Consider the following 21,307-nt stretch of genomic DNA (forward strand, 5'->3'; position numbering starts at 1 on the left):
CAGGTACCGCCAAGAGAGGCGTAGGAAACCCAGCCCTCCCGGGCCTCTCCGAACTTTCTGAAATACTCGGAACTGACTCTGGATTGGGGAAAGGAAATGAAGTAGAGAAAGAGTGATTACAAAGAGAAATGGTCAGGGGTTGGAGAGGTGCCTGAAAATCATGTTGGTAATCAATAGATATTGCAAAACAATCACAGAAACGTGTGGATTTTTCAAAGTCCTGCGTTTCCTATTAGGTTAATAATAACCTGCTATCTCCTTAAAGTTAATAATTGAATTTACTGAAAATTTACTTTTTTTCTGTCCAGATTTTGTATGTGTGTGTGTTTTATAGTCTTTTGATGCCGTGATGGCTTTGAAGAGCTCCAAAAGCACCAGGCAAAAAGTTGCCTTGCTTTAGTTTGCATTTATAGTTACATAATCATTTTATCTGTGAGTGATTAGATCCTCAGGAAAAATAGCTTGTGACATTTATGCTGGTTAAGTGTGTTTTTCCCCACACGCCCAATTTTTAAATTTATGATGAACCAACTTGTTTGTGTTGGCTAGTCAGTACATTGTCTTCCACAAAGAAAATTGAACTTAGGTAAAAAAATATATATATAGACCAAACAAAAGATCCAGATGATAACGAGTAACAACTCCATAAAATCAGGGTATTAGAGCAGGTCTTTTCCTTCCATACATCCAAACTGGTAGAATCTAACTGGCAGGTTAATCTTTCTCAAATGGCACTTTTATGATTTCTAAATGGCACTTCCTTGCTCAAAAATGTTCAGTGGCAACCCAAGAGCTATTAAAATTCAGTCTGAAGACCCTTTCACCTCCTGCATACTGCTTTCTTCCTATCCCTTCAACCCTAACTTTGATTTTTCTCTCTTGTGAATCCTATACCTATATTCCAGTTAGGTTAATTCACCAAGTTCACTCATCTGTGTTCATTTATGCGGTGTCTAGGAGAACAGTGCCAATAGAAATATGTAAAACTCTATGTAACTATGTTTTCTAGTAGTCACATTTTAGGAAGTAAAATGAAACAGGTGAAATGAATTGTAAATATATGTAGCCCAGTATATCCAAAACTATATCGTTTCCGCATGTAATCAATATTTGTAAATGTGTGATATTTTGCATCCTTTTTTTTTCCCATCTTGAAATCCATTGTGTATTTTAAACTTAACTCACATCTCAATTTGGAGTAGCCGTGTTTCATATTTCATGACCAAATGTGGCTAGTGGCTCCCTTACTGGAGGGAACAGCCCTAGACTTTTTATCTCCTCTCTGTGGAAGTTCTATACATTTCAAGACTCTTAAATTTCAGTGCCACAAATTATTTTCAGTCATCAGTCTTTCCTGAATTCATCTGCTAGTTCTTAGCAGGCGTTTTGGCACTTGTAATATATGTCTCCTATGAGTATGTTTTTTCTATCCATTAATTGAAATTCCTACCCTGTTTAACAACTAGGTAATAAATATGGATTCAACTGAATTGTGGAGGTGCAGTAGTTAAAAACTTTCTTTTGCCTTGTAGCTAACCTAGGAAACATCCTTGACTTTCCCCCTCTTTTATCCCTATGTTGAATGAGTGGTTCTTAAAACTTTTACCTTTTAAATATCTTGAGCCTTTCAACCACTGCTTTTTCCTTAGACCAGGACATTTCTTGGGCTGTATTGCTGCAAGAGCATCCTAACTGGTCTTTCAGTCTTTAGTTTTCTTCCATCCACCCCTTCCTCATTTCATTTTCCACCCAGCAGCCATAATCTTTCTAATATAGGAACCTGTCATTTTGCTGAAGTGTTTAAAAGCCACATGGTTGTTCTTAGGATAAAATCTACACATTATCAACATGATGTATGAGGCCTAAAGAATGAATAGTGAAATGCAAGGGAAGGAAACTATGTTTGGACCAAGAGAGAACATGTCAAAAGCCTGTGAGTGGGATATAGAAATTCATTCATGGAAGTTAGAGTTCTGGGAAGGGAATCAAGAAATGTGAAGTTGGAGCACTAAGCTGAGGCTCTATCTTGAGGAGCCTTTTAAACCTTGTCAGCGAGTCAGGACATTATGATAGGGTGGGGATTCATCCTCTAGATTAGGTACCCTGCAGTGGCAACTATTAAACTGAATTGTAACTGGTTTAATGGTTACCTCTGCTAGCTGGTGATCTTACCCCTGCCCAATTCTTCCTTGTCTTATCTCCTGCCATTCTTTTTTACTCTCAGCTGCTGCCCTCCTTCCCCTAGCCTATAGCAGTGCATGCACACACAGTGTTCCAACCATATTGAAGTTCTGCCATGTACTGTTTTACCCCATGGTCACCGTCACTACCTACCCCTTTTCCTCTTTTGGCTAAGTGTTTATCCTTCCTCTGATCGCAACCTAATCCTCACTTTGTTCCAGCCTTTCTTCTCTGATGTCTAGACTAGGTTAGGTGGGCCTGCTGTGAACCTGTGATCCTATAGTCTGTTTCTTACATCATACTTGTTATGATGTCCTGTTTAATTTCAGCTTCCCTCAGGCTCAGGTCTCATGAGAACAAGAACTCTCTCTTGTTTACTGGTATATCCCTAGTGTACCTGGCGCACAGACACTAAAAAATGCCAATACTAAGAGTGAGTCCTTGTTCTGGGAATGTGAGGGTGATTTCTTCCCTTGGAAATTTTAAGTCCTTAAACTTCTGTTACCTCTGATCTTCATCTAAATCATTCTTTCTAATGACCAGAGTCTACTTTTTTTAGGTCTGTGACCTGCATCAAAATTAGAGTCTCTTGTACTCACTTCCTCACAATTTCCTACATCTTAGTGTGGAGAAAGGATTAACAGTGGGGGATAGGGAAGAAAGATTAAGAAATAACCACCTGGGTGGTTCAATCAGTTAAGCGTACAACTCTTAATTTCGGCTCAGGTCATGATCTCACAGTTTGTGAGATCAAGCCCAGCATCAAGCTGTATGCTGTCAGTGTGGAACCTGCTTGGGATTCTCTCTACCCCTGTCTCTCTGCCTCTCCCATATTCGTGCACATGCTTGTGAACTAAAAAAAAAAAAAATAGAGGCTCTTGGAAATGGGCTAACTTCAGTGGGTGGGGGGTGCCTCTCCTTGCACATTAAACATCAAGAAACCCTTCTGGCTGAACTTTGCCATTTTGCCTGCTACAGAAAGCTCTGAGGCTGTAGCCTGCTTGAGATTCTCTCTCCCCCTCTCTGTCTGCCCCTCCCCTGCTTGTGCTCTGTCTCTCTCAAAATAAATAAAAAACTTAAAAAAAAATTTTTATTTTCTCTAGTTTGATTGTAAGAATATGGTATAAGATACACATAACGGACAAAACATGTTACCCAAGCATTTAACATTACCTCTTAACAGATAACGTTAATCTTCTGATGAGCAGTAAACTATTAGTTAAGATTTGGGGGAGTAAAAGTTATATGCAGATTTTCAACCCTAAACCCCACATTGCTCAAGGGTCAATTGTAATTATTTACATAGTTCTAATTTTTCACAAAATTGTGTGAATCAAATATGATGCCTGTGAAAATACTTTGTAGGGTATAAGGTTCTATGCAGGTGAGTGAATTAAAATTATTAACCACTTTGTATGTTCCCTGATTCATCATTCTAGATAATTCAGTCTTCAATTAGGAAATTTTTCCCTGAAATCTGATGTTTCCATTTTATTTCCACAGTGCTGAATATTGGTAAAAAACTCTATGAGGGTAAAACAAAAGAAGTCTATGAATTGCTAGATAGTCCAGGAAAAGTCCTCCTTCAGTCCAAGGACCAGATTACAGCAGGAAATGCAGCCAGAAAGAATCACCTGGAAGGAAAAGCTGCAATCTCAAATAAAACTACCAGTTGTATTTTTCAGTTGTTACAAGAAGCAGGTAAGTGGCTCTCCCAATAGCCTCCACTTTCATATTCTCTCTCACACACACATACTGGTCCTTTTCATGGGGGAAATGACATTATTTGGATTAACAGCTTGTTGACTACCAGGTATATTTTTCAGTTGTTACAGGAAAACAGGTAGGTGCCTCCCTGCACAATCTCCTTCCTTTTGAGTGCGCACATACACACAGGGCACACTCTGATCTCTTTCATCGGGAGTTGACATTATTTGGGTTAACAGCATGTTTTTGGGGATGTCTCACAAGCTAAGCTTTAAGTTAAATCAAACCAGGAACTCTTAAATTTCACTATAACACTTTACTGAACTTGGAATTAGTAATGCCATTTAGTTAAGGAATCTTAATAGTTTGCTGTGGTCTTTCTCTGGCACACATATATTTTATGTAACTTTTCTCTCCTAGGACATCTTCCTAGGAGAGACTTCTCTATGAGGGAGGCCTATTCTGATGTTAGGTAGTTGTAATTGGAGAGTTGAAATTTGGTACCTGCAATTCTGGGCATTTACTCTTTGCTCTGCGCCTTGGAGATAAGAAAATTTCAAATCCCTTTTCCACTTGAAAGCCCTGAAAAGTATTTGAAGATTGCCACACCTTCTCACCCTGTCCCAAGTGAGGAATTTAAACTAGATCAAAGATCTCCAAGGTTACCTCCTACTCTAAAACTGAAAGAAGCCTATTTTCTATAGAGACATCTATTCAAAAGGATGAAATTAAGATCAGAACTTTCTATGGAGGGCACTTGGAGTAAAGAAAGGGGAATTAAGATAATGGGCTTTTCTGCAGGGATTCAGTTAACAGCTGATTTGTCTGTAGTGTAGGAAACCTCTGTTAATAAAAGATTTGAGCTCTTCTGGGGCTCCTGGCTGGCTCAGAAAAATGTATGACTCTTGATCTCAGGGTCATGAGTTCAAGTCCCATGTTGGGTGTGGAGATTACTTAAATAAATGAACTTTAAAAAAATTTTGAGCTCTTTCCCTCAAGTGTAAAAGGCCTCATTGCCTGGGATCACTCAATCTTTGAACCCTCCAGTTCCTTACCTATAAAATAAAAGCTTAGTTTTTTACTACCTTAGTTCTAACTTTATAATTTAATAGTTTTGTCTCCTTTTACTTCCCAGTTGCCCTTTCATTTCTTAGAGCTTCCAGTAAGCATTTTATTTATTTTCAGAGAGAGAATCCCAAGCAGGCTCTGCGCTAACAGTGTAGATGCGGGGCCCAAACTCAAACTGTGAGATCATGACCTAAGCTGAAATCTAGGGTTGGATACTCAAGTGACTAAGCCACCCAGGCGCCCCAACAATAAAGTGTTTTTTAACTAAGGTATGTACATTTTTTTAGACATCGTGATAGTGCATACTTAATAGACCACAGTATAGTATAAAATATAACTTGTATATGCATGGGAAACCAAAAAATTCATTTTGATTTGTTTTATTGTAATAATTGCTTTATTGTGGTCTGAAACCGAACCCTCAATATCTTTAAGGTATTGCAGGATTTTTTACCACAATACCCAGGATTCGTTGTCTCCCTGCTTCAAAGAATGAAGAGGTGGACACAAAATGAGCAGTGGGCAGAAGTTTATTAGAGTATAAGAAAGTAAGAATAGTAGGAAAGCTCTCATTACTGAGAAGGAACATTTGAAAGTGAATGCTTGAGGACTCTAGGCTAGGGTCCTTTTTTTTTTTTTTTTTTTTTTTTTTTATACGGATCTGGTCAGCCCACCCCCTTGCCTTCCCCCTTGTTCTTTCTCAGACTGTAGTCTTATTGGCTTGCTAGTTCTAGGTTCTGGGTTGTCCATATCTGATTGGCTCTTTCCATTGTATGAGGAGTGGTCTATGGCCTTACTTAGGTCTTTTGTCAAAATCTGGAGGGGAAACCTGAGGGGGAGTAGGTGGAGTATGTTGCATTCTTAAGAGGAACCTTATGCCTGAGGGGACTTGCTGTGGTCAGACACTCCCAGCATTGTTCCAAAACAGGTGTTTTTCCCTGCCAAGGGACTTAAGGCCCTAATCTGTCCCTCTCTGCCTACTGAATCCTCTTCTCTTATCATAGCATGTTTATAATTTCTCTTAATCTTTCTAAATCCAAAGGAATTTAATAACTTTGTTTTTAGTCAAGATAGATATACCTACCTTCCACAAAATAACAAGGTAATTCAAGTTAAATCAGTTCTGTCTGTACAGAATGGGTTCTTGAATAGTTTTGTCTCTTTCATCATTTTCTGTTGAATGTTTTTAAGTTAGCCTGGCACTAACTTAATTGACAACGTAATTTGTCTCCATACCATAAATCCTTCTATACATTGAAAGTGAGTGTGTTATTATAAACTTAAAGGACCACTCAGATTTCCTAAGTAATACGATTTTAGGATTTTTTTTTTTTAATGTTTGTTTGTTTTTGAGAGAGCATGCAAGCGGAGGAGGGACAGAGAGAGGGGGACAGAGGATCCAAAGCAGATTTGAAATCAAGAGTCGGACGCTTAACTAACTAAGCCATGCAGGCACCCCAGCAGCTAATTTTTTTATTGTTAACAATTTATAGTATTAAGCAACTTTTTAAAACGTTAATATGTATAGGAGAATGAGATAACTTGGGAGGTTAAAAATGGATCACTTAATCTGTACTGCAAAAGGAACCTAAAATTAGTTTGATGCTCTGTATAAAAACCTGCTCAGTCACTGAGAAACCACCAGTCAAGGAAGGCTTAAAATAAAAATTCTAAAATCAGGGGTCCTGGGTGGCTCAGTGTGAGTTAGGGCCCCACTTCGGGCTTGCTGCTGTCAGTGCAGAGCCTATTTGGGATTCTCTCTCTCCCTCCACCTCTCTCAAAATAAATAAATAAACATTAAAAAAAAATATAGCACCTGCGTATCCATAGTAATTATACATAGCTACAGAATTGCATGTATATATATTTACATATATATAAATGCTCTCAAATAACAAGGTAAGTACAGGCCCAAGTTTTTATTTGCTTATTCAGGAAGGGAGTATTCAGTGTGCTTTCTGGGGCTTAACAAAAAGTAAGTTAAGGTGACCACGTTGTCTCTCTTTGTCCAGGATTTTCCCAGTTTTGACTTTGAAAGCCTTGCATTTTTAAAGGGAAAGTTTGTTACCCTAAATGAAGTACTCCAACAATTACATTTAAATCACTGTGTTTGGCATACTTAACTAAAACTTACTTGGTTCACAGGAAATGTTGAAAGATATTTTTCAGGTTTTATATACTGTGAAATTAAGGAAAACTTTAGTTTTAAAAAATTCTTAGATTTGTTTTAGAGGATAGATTAGGAATTCTGTTGTTTTATCTAATTTTTACTCACTGACAGTTAAATAAATGGTATGTTTAGTTGACCCCTAGTGGTCTATTTAAAATTGCTTTCAGGGGCACTTGGGTGGCTCAGTCGGTTAAGCATCCGACTTCAGCTCAGGTTATGATCTCATGGTCTGTGAGTTTGAGTCCCACATCAGGCTCTGTGCTGATTGCTCAGAGCCTGGAGCCTGCTTCAGATTCTGTGTCTCCCTCTCTCTCTGCCCCTCCCCTGCTCATGCTTTGTCTCTCTCAAAAATACATACATTAGGGGTGCCTGGGTGGCTCAGTCAGTTAAGCATCTGACTTGGGCTCAGGTCATGAGCTCACGGTTCGTGAGTTCAAGCCTCACAACGGGCTCTGTGCTGACAGCTCAGAGCCAGGAACCCGCTTTGGATTCCGTGTCTCCCTTGCTCTCTGTCCCTCCCCTGCTCGCGCATGTGCGTGCTCTCAAAAATAAACAGACATTAAAAAAATTTAAAAATAAGCATATTAAAAATTGTTTTAATTACTTTCTTTATAAGCAAGGTTATGTTCTAATTAAGGTTTTTCTAGAAATCAGAGTGGGAAGGGTACCAAATGACAATTAGTAAATTAGGATTCTAGTTTTCTCATTGTCAATCATAAGCGAACTATAAAATACTGTACAAATAATAGATACAAGTAATATTTCTCCATGGAAATAATATTCTACATACTACACCTGAGTTATAAAATGTGTGGGTTTGGTCTCAATACTTAAAAATCAAAACTTAATCTTTTAAGTCTCGGTTCTCCCACAGAAACCTACCATAATTACATTTAGGTGTGTTAATAGTCATGGGTATGAGTCCTGCAGTTGCTAAACCACAGACAAGAAGCTGGACAGCCTTAATACATGGGTGGCCCCAGAGATAATGTGGACTGATTAGTTGTCAGACACAGTAATTCAAAGTATGAAGTGACATTTGCTACATGGTAGGAGTTCTTTTTCTCATTGCATGCAGTCATGAAATTTGCTAAGATGATGTGTATTAGAGCAATCATCATCTAAACTGAATTTTTTTTTTTTTGAAAAAAATTTTTTTTCTGTGTAAGAGTCTTGCCGTAAATTGATTCTGTTCTTTCAGTTCTCTTAAATGTGAGAAAGGGTTTTCCTCTGAAGAAAGTAACGATTGTTTATGTTTAAAGGATAGATGTGGACACTGGTCTTTCAAGCTTGGTAGACACAAATATGACTAATGATTAACAGATCTAAAAAGGAAAAATTCTTGAAGCTAGGCATGTAATTACTGCCTCAAGTTAAGGATTGACTTAAATCATCTGCCTATCCATGAGCATGAGCCCAATCATTCTTTAAAGGTTAAAATGACCATTACACTGTTATTCTTTCCCAGAGTTCCTGTTCATGTAGCATACTACAATTCTGTTACAATCAAATTGTACTGGTCAAGCACAGAGGGAATACAGAGAAAACAGTACAGGTTTTGAAACTGTTCCAGGCACCATTACTGATTAGCACCATGACCTAGCTTGTCAAATTACTTTACTTCTTTGAGCTTCTGTTTCTTTCACTGTAAAATGCAATGATACCTACCTGAAAATTTTTATAAACATAATAGCACCTACCTGAAAAATTTTATGTATGGTTAAATGAGATAAGACATAGAACACTTGGCACAGTGCAAGACTTCCATAAATGTTGATTCCTTTCATGTATGGATATACATATGTATGTATATAGATATATATGTGATCAAAATTTTTTTTATTTTTTTCTGATGAGAAAAAATTGATTTTAGAGGATTAGATTGGGATTGGAGGTACTAACATTACAGTCTGAAGATGAACATTATTATGTTAAACCCATGCAGGTTTCCAGCAGCTGCTTCAATTCATGTTAATGCTATAGTATTCCCTTGTGCTGTGATGTAATAACACTTCTAGGAGAGGCAGTATAGCATAGTGGTTAATTGGGTAGCCACACAGAGTTGAAAGTGTTGATTGGAAACCCTACTTTATCTAGTACTAGCTAACATGATTACTATGCTTCTATCCTTATCTATTTTGTTGAATGTTTGCCCCTATTATCTACCTTCTCAGGTATTATGAGGATTAAACAAATGAAAACAATTTATGATGCCTGACCTAAAGCAGGTCTTGCTACTTTTTAAAATTAAATTGTGGTGGAGTGGCTGGCTCAGTTAGTAGAACATGTACTCTTGATCTGAGGGTCATGAGTGTAGGCCTCATGTTGGGCATAGAGCTTACTTAAAAAATTAAAGGGCACCTGGGTGACTCACTTGGTTAAGCCTCAGACTTTGGCTCAGGTCATGACCTCGTGGTTTGTGAGTTCAAGCCCCGGATCGGCTTCCTGCTGACAGCTTGGAGCCTGCTTCGGATACTGTGTCTACCTCTCTCTCTGCCCCTCCCCTGCTTGCACTCTGTTTGTCTCTCTCTGTCTCTCAAAAATAAATATTTAAAAAATATTTTTAAAAAATTGTGGTAAAAGATACACAATAAAATTTATCATTTTAACCATTTTTAAAATTTTATTTTTAAGTAATCTCTACAGCCAACATGGGGCTTGAACTCACAACCCTGAGATCAAGAGTTACATGCTCTACTGACTAAGCCAGCCAGACACCCCTCATTTTAACTATTTAAAAATGTAAATTCTATAACATTAAGTACGTTTACAGTTTCCCGTTTTCAGAACTTTTTTACCATCTTAGATGGAAACTATGACCCATTAAACAAAACTCTCCATTCTCCCTTCCCAGCTCCTGGTAATCTCTATTCTACTTTCTGATTATGAATTTGCGTTTTTTAGGTACCTCATGTAGGCAGAATTATACAATACTTTTATTTCACTTATCATAATGTTTTTAAGGTTTATTCATGTTGTAGCATGTATCAGAGTTTTATTTCTTTTTAAAATGAATGATAATTCATTATATGTATATTGTACATTTTGGTTATTTATTAATTTGTTGATGATTGGCTATTGTGAACTTTGGTGTACAAGTATCAATTTGAGTCCCTGCTTTCAATTCTTTTCAATACTGCCTTTTCTAGAAGTTTTATTACGTGGTAGCACAAAGTAATACTGTAGCATTAACATGAGTAAAACATTTCCTGGAAACCTGTATAGGTTAACATAATAATGCTCATCTTCAGGCTGCCAGTGTTAGTACCTGGAATACCTAAAAGTGGAGTTAATCGATCATATGATTCATAAAAATTGTAACTAGTATTAGGTTATTTTGCAAGACCCCCAAATAAAATAGCTCCCATCACAAGTTAGCTCTTTATCTTAGTTTTCCACTAACATTTGAGTAAAAGAGAAGGGAAAGGAAGAACAAATGTTTTCTTTCCTCCTGGCCACATTGGCTGCAGTTCCTGCTGCTACCTATTGGAGACTTTTTTCAGGGATTATTTCCTTCAAATTTTAAGAGAAAAGGGCTATCCAGAATGTAGGGCTATATATGCTTGTGATAAGTAGATTGATTTTTTAAAAAAATTCTTTTTTAATTTTTATTATTTTTGAGAGAGAGAGAGAGAGAGTGAAGCAGGGGAGGGGCAGAGAGAGAGGGAGACACAGAATCTGAAGCAGGCTCCAGGCTCTGAGCTGTCGGCACAGGGCCCGATGTGGGGCTCAAACTTGCGAACCAGGAAATCAGACTTGAGACAAAGTCAGATGCTTAACCGACTGAGCCACCCAGGCGCCCTGTAGTTTGATATTTTATAAGGCCCATATAATACTGGTCTATCAAATATGAGAATCTTATCACCAAATCTGATTTAAAGATAATTAGTACTACTTAGATGAGTCATATGCCTAGTGCAAAGTTAGGTAAGCAGTAGCAGAGGAGTTACTCAGTATTTCTTGAATGTCTGAATGAATGAATGGTAAAGACTCTGAGACCCAGATCTTCTGATCCACTATATGCTTTGCCATGCAACATTAAAATGAAATATTGCTAAATATTTTGATAAGCATTAAGAAAGCCATGTTAATAATTTTGTTTTCCTACTTCCACTTAAAAAAAAAAAAGACACATAAAGGGGGGTGCCTAGGTGGCTCAGTTGGACGTCCAACTTCTGCTTGGGTCATGATCTCATGGTTCATGGGTTCAGGCCCTGTGCCAGGCTCTGTGGTGATGGCTCAGAGCTTGGAGCCTGCCTCGGATTCTGTGTCTCCCTCTCTGTGCCCTTCCCTGCTTTCTCTCTCTCTATCTCTCTCTCTCTCTCTCTCTCTCTCTCTCTCAAAAATAAATAAACATTAAAAAAAATTTTTTTAATTACATTTAAGGATAACACATTTGGCTAGATAGTTTTTGTTTCATTTTGTTGTGTGTTAACAGTTTTATTATGCCTCAGATGTACCTTTTTAAACACAGTTTTAATGCTTTTTAAAAAAACTTTTTATCAATATATAGGTATCAAAACTGCTTTCACCAGAAAATGTGGGGAGACAGCTTTCATTGCACCTAAGTGTGAAATGATTCCAATTGAATGGGTTTGCAGAAGAATAGCAACGGGTTCTTTTCTCAAAAGAAATCCTGGTGTCAAGGAAGGATATAAGTTTTACCCACCTAAAGTGGAGATGTTTTTCAAGGTAATTATTTTATATTTCTGTGCTTTACTATAACATAGCAACAAACTTAAAATTTCAAAATCAAAAGGTTTAAACATTATTAAAACTTCTGATATTGCAGCTGTCATTACAGAAATATGTCAATAATGTACATTTTTGTTATCAGTGATAATTCAGATTTTTAAAAGAAAACATTTCTGAAACTCTACTTAATCTTAACTTTGGTTCAAGATCACTACCAAAATGAATAAATTAAAACTAGGAGTTACTAGGAAGAAAAGTTAACAATTCAGAAACTTAAAATTTTTTGAAGAGTTTGAAGTAAAGGCTAATACAAGGGATCTTTTTATATTAAAATACAGAAAAAGCTATTACCAATGTCTATTACAAGCGAAAACATAATAAAAATGTAGGAATCAGTGGTTATAAATTTGTATTTGTTTTCTTTATTGACTGCTTTTCTCTTTCCATCTTTGTTTATGCTGTTAAGCATAGTTCCAACGTCAGAAGTAATGTCAGTGTAACATTTTTAAACAGTCAACTAAAATCGCCTCTCAGCCTTTTGGCTCAGATCAAGTATAATCAGTGAACTGCGTACCTTAAAATGTTTATATTATGGTTATAATACAAATCAAAAATTCATAAAAGAAAAATTTCATGTGAGGGGCACCTGGGTGGCTCAGTCGGTTAAGCATCTGACTTCGGCTCAGGTCATGATCTCACGGTTTGTGGGTTCGAGCCCAGCATGAGGCTCTGTGCTGACAGCTCAGAGCCTGGAGCCTGCTTCAGATTCTGTGTCTCCTTCTCTGCCCCTCCCTTGCTTGGGCTCTGTCTCTCTCTCTCCCCAAAATAAATAAATAAAATTAAAAAAAATTTTTTTAAAGAAAAATTTCATGTGAAATTGGGACACTACTTAGAATAAAATGAAAATCTTTTTTTTTTTTTACTAATGTCTTTATATTAAGTCTCTTGAATTATCAAATAATAACCCTAAAGACTTGTAGTCTTCTATAAATTCTTATCAAAAATGAGGTTAGGAGCAGTACCTGCCTGATTCATCTGATAGAGCATGCAGCTCTTGGTCTCAGGATCATGAGTTCAAGCCCTATGTTGGGTGTAGAGATTATGACTTGAGCCGAAGTCAGACGCTTAACAGACTGAACTACCCAGGCACCCCAATAAACTTTAAAAAAAAAAATAACTTTGAGCCTTTTTTTTTTTTTTAACAAAAAAATAAAAATAGAGAAATCAAAAATAATTGTTGGGGTGCCTGGGTGGCTCAGTCGGTTAAGCATCGGACTCTTGATTTCAGCTCAGGTCGTGATCAGGCCACGAGAGATCAGGCCTGTGTGGGGCTGTGTACTGATGGCACGGAGTCTGCATAGGATTCTTTCTCTCTACCTCTCCCCGACTTGTGCTCGGTCTCAAAATAAACTTAAAAAAAAAAGATAATTATTGTGAATTAAAGGGTTATTTTAACCAAAAGTTAAGTATTTAGAGAAAAATAATTCTGAGGAATTCTTGGTCAAGGAAAAAAAGACTTCGGTTTATCTCAAAAGGTTAAAACTTTTATATTTAATTGTATTCCTTTACTCTGTTTTCAGGATGATGCCAATAATGATCCACAGTGGTCTGAAGAACAGCTAATTGCTGCAAAATTTTGCTTTGCTGGACTTGTTATAGGCCAAACTGAAGTGGATATCATGAGTCATGCTACACAGGCTATTTTTGAAATACTGGAGAAATCTTGGTTGCCCCAGAATTGTACACTGGTTGACATGAAGGTACAAATAAAATGGAGGTTTGAGAGTAAAGATTGTAACTGAGAAATGCCTTTAGCTGTAGAGTTTTGAAAACTTTTCTTTGGTGATACGCTTTTTCTAGATTGAATTTGGTGTTGATGTAACCACCAAAGAAATTGTTCTTGCTGATGTTATTGATAATGATTCCTGGAGACTCTGGCCATCAGGAGATCGAAGCCAACAGAAAGACAAACAGGTAATGCTTCAGGGGTTTTTTATCCTTTGCAAGATCAGGCTGGGATAGAGGTGAACAGGAAAATGGAAGGAAAGAAAAGGCAATTATTACTCCCTGTGTTAAGAGCCTGAGTTAACTGCTATTTACGTTTAAGGATAAATAAGTCTTAAATTTCTTGTACCCTGAAAAAAAAAATTATAATAGAAACAGTTTACATTTACAAAGCAGATTTCTCATTTATTATGACTGTCACACAGGGCAAGTGTATTCTTGTTTGGCTAATTGAAAACTAAGGTACTGAGATGATGATAGATGTTGTCATAATTATAAGTGGCAGATCTGGAACTCTGTCCCAAGTGTTCTGGATCTTACCAGGTTACATTTCTGCTCTGTCTTACGAAAAACAAAATAAGGGCAGATGCTGTCTATACTTCATACATAAGAATTATCAGGGCAGTTAACTAAAGTTGCTAGTGTACAAAGCACTTAATGAAATAAAATGAAAATACAAGTATACTTCACTATCTAAACTTTCTCTAGTTTAATTCAAGAAATGAATTTATAGACCCATACATTTTCAGATACATTCCTTGTTGTTCAGGCTCTTCGTAATCTACCCAAAATGCAAAAATCAAATAATTTTGGTTAGTAAAAATATTACTAATAGAATATTTGTATTCTAAACTTTCTACCCTATTTTCTAGTCATATCGTGACCTCAAAGAAGTAACTCCTGAAGGGCTCCAGATGGTAAAGAAAAATTTTGAGTGGGTTGCAGAAAGAGTAGAGGTAAAACTTTTATAGTAAAGTCATACTGTACTGTGTTTTTCTTTAAGAAAATCTTGCTTCAAAAAGGAAAATAAAAGTGAGAATCCGTAGTTACTTTCTTTTCTCCAGTGGTTTTAAAACAAGGAGCACCTTTAAGAAATGTACACCAGACTCTTCTCAGTGACATACTAAAACCCCTTGCTGTAAAACTGTCCAGTACACTCCCAAATTCTGTTGGGGAATACTAGAATCCTTGTCTCCTCCCTGCCTCTTATATTTCCCACCCACCCCTCTCCACTGCTCCTCAGTGTTCCGTTAGCATGGGTTCCATAAGCAGATTTCAGAATTGGAACTCAATCTGACATTAAAATGTCACTTTAAGATTTATGGTGTTATTATTATAATTACATGGAAATTGTGATTTGTGGTTATCCAACAGTCATAGCTACTTTTAAGTACATCATGTCTATGGAAACATTTGCATTTTGAGTTCTAAGCAACCAACTGAAAAAAGATTTACATCTTTTTTATAGATTATAAATTATTAGCTTAACAAACAGGTCTAGAAACTAGATTGGCTGATTATGCCTTAAAATCTCCATTAAACTGAATATATGAAAAATCTCAGGATGAAGTATTTTATTATATTTTTAACATTTCTTTATCTTAGAGCAAGTGAGCAAGGGGCAGAGAGAGGGAGAGACAGACGGAGAATCCACAGCAGGCACTGAGCTGTCAGCACAGAGCCTGACACAGGGCTCAAACCCATGAACCAAGAGATCATGACATGAGCTGAAGTTGGATGCTTAACTGACTGAGCTACCCAGGCACCCCAGGATGAAATATTTTATATTACAGCTTCCTGAGTATTAATTAGAAGGGTTCAGTATTTATCCTTGCTTTGTATTATAATAGTAGATGTAATTTATCTCATTAAAAATGTTACTCTTTAGGGGCGCCTGGGTGGCTCAGTTGGTTGAGCAGTGGACTTCGGCTCAGGAATGATCTCGCAGTTTGTGAGTTTGAGCCCCGCGTTGGGCTCTGTGCTGACAGCTCAGAGCCTGGAACCTGCTTCATATTTTGTGTCTCCCACTCTCTCTGACCCTCCCCTGCTCCCACTCTATCCATCTCTCTGTCAAAAATAAACATTAAAAAAATTTTTCTTAAATGTTATTCTTTAGGTCTTAAGTATGAAGACCACTTTTCTTTATATATAGAGGTTATTTTGGAAAAGAAATCCTCTATCATTTTGTCCTGTTTGTCTCTGTCTTGAATTCGGTCTATTAGGAAAGAAAATATTCCGTCCAGTTGTAATTTTACTAAAGCTCTGTGAACTGACTATTTTCATGGTATTCACCTCTATATTTATCCATTTTTGCCATCTTTATTTTGCATGTCCGTGTTTTTCTTTTCTAGTTGCTTCTGAAATCAGAAAGTCAGTGCAGAGTTGTAGTATTAATGGGCTCAACTTCGGATCTGAGTCACTGTGAAAAAATCAAGGCGGCTTGTGGAAAATTTGGCATTCCATGTGAACTTCGGGTAACATCTGCCCATAAAGGACCAGATGAAACTCTGAGAATTAAAGCAGAGTATGAAGGTAAATGTCATACAACTAGAGCATTTCAGGAAGTTCTCCTGATTTTGCTAAAAAATTTTATGCTTAGACTAATAATGCTGAAGAAGAGCTATGCCATGTATCCAAGGAGAAAAATATGGTAGTCTAGGCTTTCATGATATGTACTTCCAAAGAAGGCACTTAGAAAAGAATGGCTCAAGGAGAAAGATTTGAAAATGCAACATGGGTACACCTAAAACTAATGCAACACTGTGTGCCAACAACGTTCAGTTATTTTTTAAATGTTAAAAGTAAGTAAATAAAGGAGTAGAGCCCCCTCCTCGAAAAAAGAAAATGCAATATGGAAGGAAAATAAAAGTTAGGTCTTTAATAAGAAGCCCCTCAAGTATTGTTTCTGATATGCTCCAACAGAAAATAGGCCCCATATCAATTTTGGGAGGACTGAAGTTGAAGTAGCAGAGCCTCTCAAGTATTTTTAATGGACAGCCTTTCCTAGGAGGCGGTTAAACATAAAATTAAGGAAGAATTTTAATTTTTTAATTTTTGTTATTTTTTTTTTATTTTTTTAAGTTTATTTATTTATTTTTGAGAGAGACAGAGTGGGCAGGGGAGGGGCAAAGAGAGGGGGAGAGAGAGAATCCCAAGCAGATTCTGCACAGTCAGCATGGAGCCCGACACAAGGCTCAATCTCACAAATCGTGAGCTAAAACCAGGAGTCGGATACTTAACCGACTGAGCCACCCAGGTGCCCCAAGGAATAATTTTAGAATTTAGTATGTAAAAGAAATGGCTTGATGTGACAGTATTGATCTAAAATAATGGAGTCTCATACACCTGACCAAATGTTTCTAAACTGGGAAAAATGTTGATTTGAGTATTCTTTCTCAAGGTAGTTGTTATAGGAGCATAGTTATTAAGTTTTGGGGGCCGGGGGACTGGGATAGTTTCTAGACCTGTTTGTTAAGCTAATGAAAGCCTGAACTCTTTATCCAGAAAAATGTAAATACATAAAATTTTTAGATTTCAGGTTAGGAATCTGTGTTAAGAAACAAAGGAATAACATAATTTTATCAGAGAATGAAATGTTGAAGGGATATGTTAGAAAGTATATTGAAGAGACTTAAATATTTGGGTACTATATTACTGAATCTGTCTGCCTTTACTCATGTGCCCCTGAACCTCTAGTCTCTGTTAATGAGGTCTTCCTATACCCTGTTGGTTGAAGGATACCAGGATAGACCCTAGTTGGCGTAATGTCATTCTTTGTTCCAGTGAGCCTAAGCAGCCATAGTAGAAGGGGCCTTTGAGCTATTCCCTCACACACTCTAGTACTCCCTTTATACTATGTATCTCAAAGATGGCCAAACCGCTCTCCCTGTTTTGTTACTTGAGATATAATAGGTAGCAGAGTGAAATATATATTTTGAATGTATATGTAATAATAGTGTCTTATTTTGCTTTTTGTGGAGACTGCTAATAAAGGAACTGAAGGAGTTAAGGCACATAGACATTTTGTTTTCACCTATCTTAAAACCTCCTTTCAATTACATGTGTGTAATTTCCCTAGGGGATGGCATTCCTACTGTATTTGTGGCAGTGGCAGGCAGAAGCAATGGTTTAGGACCAGTGATGTCTGGTAACACTGCATACCCAGTGATCAACTGTCCTCCACTCACTCCAGACTGGGGAGCTCAGGATGTGTGGTCTTCTCTTCGACTACCCAGTGGTAAGATGCATTGAATCTTTAAAACTGTTAAAAAATTTGGAACACACAAAATAGTAGAGAGAATAACATAATGAAATCTCATATACCTATTACTCAGCTTCATCATTTAACATCTTGTTACACATGTACCCCTTCCCTGCTGGATTATTTTCAAGCAGATCTTAGATAACAGCATTTTATACTTAAATATTAAGTATGCTTCTCTAAGCAATAAGAACTTTAGTTTTTAAATCATAATCATGATACCATATTCATAATAAAAATTAGTGATAATTTCTTAAAATCCTCTAATTTTCAGTTAGTGTTCAAGTTTTTCTGATCATCTCATTTGTTTTTACAGTTGATTTGTTCAAATCTGGATCCAACACAGTCCTTACAGTGCATTTAGTTGATCTCTCTCTTAAAGTCTTGATTACTCCTCCTTTTTTTCCTTTCATTCTATAGAATATTTAACATTTTGGATTTGGCTAATTACATTTCTGGATGTTTAACATGCTTTTCCATCCCCTGTATTTTCTATAAACTGGTGGTGAGATCTATAGTTAGATTATGTTCAGGTTTGGTTTTTTTCCCCACAAGTTTTTAAGGTAAATGTGATTGTTACTTCTGTAGAGGAAATGAAATTTTATTTCTATAAATTAGGGGCCAGAATAAATAACATATAAGGAAGTTTATCAATTGTCTGATTGAGCAGAATCTCATGAGTAATATATTGTGGTAGTTTTATCATAGTCCAAGATAATGATCTGATCTACAAGTCCTAGGAGTCAGTATTGTTTCAGTAAGAGTTGATTTGCTTGTTACTTAAGCCCCAAACTTTTTCAGAGTTGTGTAAATCTGCTCTTGGTATGTTAAATATGTTAAGTGCTTGAGCCTTCCAACCTGTTCCAGTATGGACTGGCTTCTCTCTAGGCCTACTTGTCCTGCTGTTGTCTTTTTTTTTTTTTTTTCCAATATATGAAGTTTATTGTCGAATTGGTTTCCATACAACACCCAGTGCTCATCCCAAAATGTGCCCTCCTCAATACCCATCACCCACCCTCCCCTCCCTCCCACCCCCCATCAACCCTCAGTTTGTTCTCAGTTTTTAACAGTCTCTTATGCTTTGGCGCTCTTCCACTCTAACCTCTTTTTTTTTTTCCTTCCCCTCCCCCATGGGTTTCTGTGAAGTTTCTCAGGATCCACATAAGAGTGAAACCATATGGTATCTGTCTTTCTCTGTATGGCTTATTTCACTTAGCATCACACTCTCCAGTTCCATCCACGTTGCTACAAAGGGCCATATTTCATTCTTTCTCATTGCCACGTAGTACTCCATTGTGTATATAAACCACAATTTCTTTATCCATTCATCAGTTGATGGACATTTAGGCTCTTCCCATAATTTGGCTATTGTTGAGAGTGCTGCTATAAACATTGGGGTACACGTGCCCCTATGCATCAGTACTCCTGTATCCCTTGGATAAATTCCTAGCAGTGCTATTGCTAGGTCATAGGGTAGGTCTATTTTTAATTTTCTGAGGAACCTCCACACTGCTTTCCAGAGTGGCTGCACCAGTTTGCATTCCCACCAACAGTGCAAGAGGGTTCCCGTTTCTCCACATCCTTGCCAGCATCTATAGTCTCCTGATTTGTTCATTTTGGCCACTCTGACTGGCGTGAGGTGATATCTGAGTGTGGTTTTGATTTGTATTTCCCTGATGAGCGATGTTGAGCATCTTTTCATGTGCCTGTTGGCCATCTGGATGTCTTCTCTAGAGAAGTGTCTATTCATGTTTTCTGCCCATTTCTTCAGTGGGTTATTTGTTTTTTGGGTGTGGAGTTTGGTGAGCTCTTTATAGATTTTGGATACTAGCCCTTTGTCCGATATGTCATTTGCAAATATCTTTTCCCATTCCGTTGGTTGCCTTTTAGTGTTGTTGGTTGTTTCCTTTGCTGTGCAGAAGCTTTTTATCTTCATAAGGTCCCAGTAGTTCATTTTTGGTTTTAATTCCCTTGCCTTTGGGGATGTGTCAAGTAAGAAATTGCTACGGCTGAGGTCAGAGAGGTCTTTTCCTGCTTTCTCCTCTAGGGTTTTGATGGTTTCCTGTCTCACATTCAGGTCCTTTATCCATTTTGAGTTTATTTTTGTGAATGGTGTGAGAAAGTGGTCTAGTTTCAATCTTCTGCATGTTGCTGTCTAGTTCTCCCAGCACCATTTGTTAAAGAGACTGTCTTTTTTCCATTGGATATTCTTTCCTGCTTTGTCAAAGATTAGTTGGCCATACGATTGTGGGTCTAGTTCTGGGGTTTCTATTCTATTCCATTGGTCTATGTGTCTGTTTTTGTGCCACCTGCTATGGTCTTAGGATCTCTCTTTACCTGGACATGCATTTTGCCTTTCTCTAGTCTTAGATCTTCTGTTTCCTAGGTCATGTGTCTTCCCCTTTCTCTGTTTACTCCTAATTTGTCAGAGAGCATTCTTAGTTAACTCCCTGAGGAAGGAGTACAGTTGGTAAACTTTTTTGACACCTCATATCTATAACATATGTTTTAGCATAGCCTCATATTCCACAATTTAGTAATGGAATCCGGGGTTGAAAATTATTTTCCTTCAGAATTTTGAAAACATTACTCCATTGTCTTATATAGAGTTATTGAGAACTCTGGCACCTTTCCACCATTCCGATTCTAAGTTGTTTATGAATTTGGTTTTTTAAGTTTTGCAAAGGTGTGTCTTGAGTATTTTCATCTTGGGCTTTCAGTGGGCTCTTTTAATCTGAAATGCTGAGGGGCACCTGGGTGGTTCAGGCAGTTAAGCGTCCGACTTTGGCTCAGCTCACGATCTCACAGCTTGTGAGTTCAAGCCTGGCGTCGGGCTCTATGCTGATGGCTCAGAGCCTGGAGCCTGCTTCAGATTCTGTGTCTCCCTCTCTCGGCCCCTTCCCCAGCTCACACTATGTCTCTGTCTCTGTCTCTCTCTCAAAAATAAACATTAAGAAAGAAAATCTGGAATGCTGATTCTTTAGTCTGGGAAATTTTCTTCAATTAACTAATAATTTCCTTCCCCCTCCATTTTCCCTCTTTTCTCATTTTTGGATTACTCAAATTTGAACCATTCTGATTTCTAGTTTTTCTCTCTCTTATTGTTGTACTTCCTGGAATATTCCCTTAACTTTATATTCCAGCCCTTCTATTGAGTTTTTCATTCTAGATACGGAATTTTTAATTTCTTAGAGCTGTTTTTTGTTCTCTGGTCTTCCCCCTCCCCCATCCTTTTTTTTTTTAATCTTTGCAATAACATTTTTTATCTCTCTGAAATTATTATAGTTTCTTTCACATTAGTTCCTTTTCTCACCTATCTGGTGTCTGGTAATCCTTGGCTGTAGAGTGCAGCATTATAAAAGACCAGTGGGAAGGTCTGTGCAAGTGGATGGCACTTGTCAAAAGTGGGTTCCACTGTGGGGTGATCTGGAAGGGTTGTC

General features: G+C 37.3%; 1 protein-coding gene across 2 annotated transcripts in view; it reads left to right on the forward strand.

The window, feature by feature from the left end:
• Positions 1 to 21,307, forward strand: part of PAICS (phosphoribosylaminoimidazole carboxylase and phosphoribosylaminoimidazolesuccinocarboxamide synthase) — a 47,715-nt gene that overhangs the window by 22,811 nt on the left and 3,597 nt on the right. For both annotated transcript variants that reach the window (XM_047091432.1, XM_047091433.1), the window contains 7 exons: positions 3,685 to 3,882; positions 11,640 to 11,818; positions 13,402 to 13,581; positions 13,682 to 13,795; positions 14,479 to 14,562; positions 15,958 to 16,138; positions 17,685 to 17,843. In XM_047091432.1, coding sequence (XP_046947388.1) covers positions 3,685 to 3,882; positions 11,640 to 11,818; positions 13,402 to 13,581; positions 13,682 to 13,795; positions 14,479 to 14,562; positions 15,958 to 16,138; positions 17,685 to 17,843 — 1,095 coding nt within the window. The remainder of the gene's footprint in view (positions 1 to 3,684; positions 3,883 to 11,639; positions 11,819 to 13,401; positions 13,582 to 13,681; positions 13,796 to 14,478; positions 14,563 to 15,957; positions 16,139 to 17,684; positions 17,844 to 21,307) is intronic.

This window comes from Lynx rufus, unplaced genomic scaffold, assembly GCF_022079265.1.
Source record: "Lynx rufus isolate CCGP_SWC_20201006 ecotype Redwood Valley unplaced genomic scaffold, mLynRuf1.p SCAF_3, whole genome shotgun sequence".
NCBI classification, from domain to species: domain Eukaryota; kingdom Metazoa; phylum Chordata; class Mammalia; order Carnivora; family Felidae; genus Lynx; species Lynx rufus.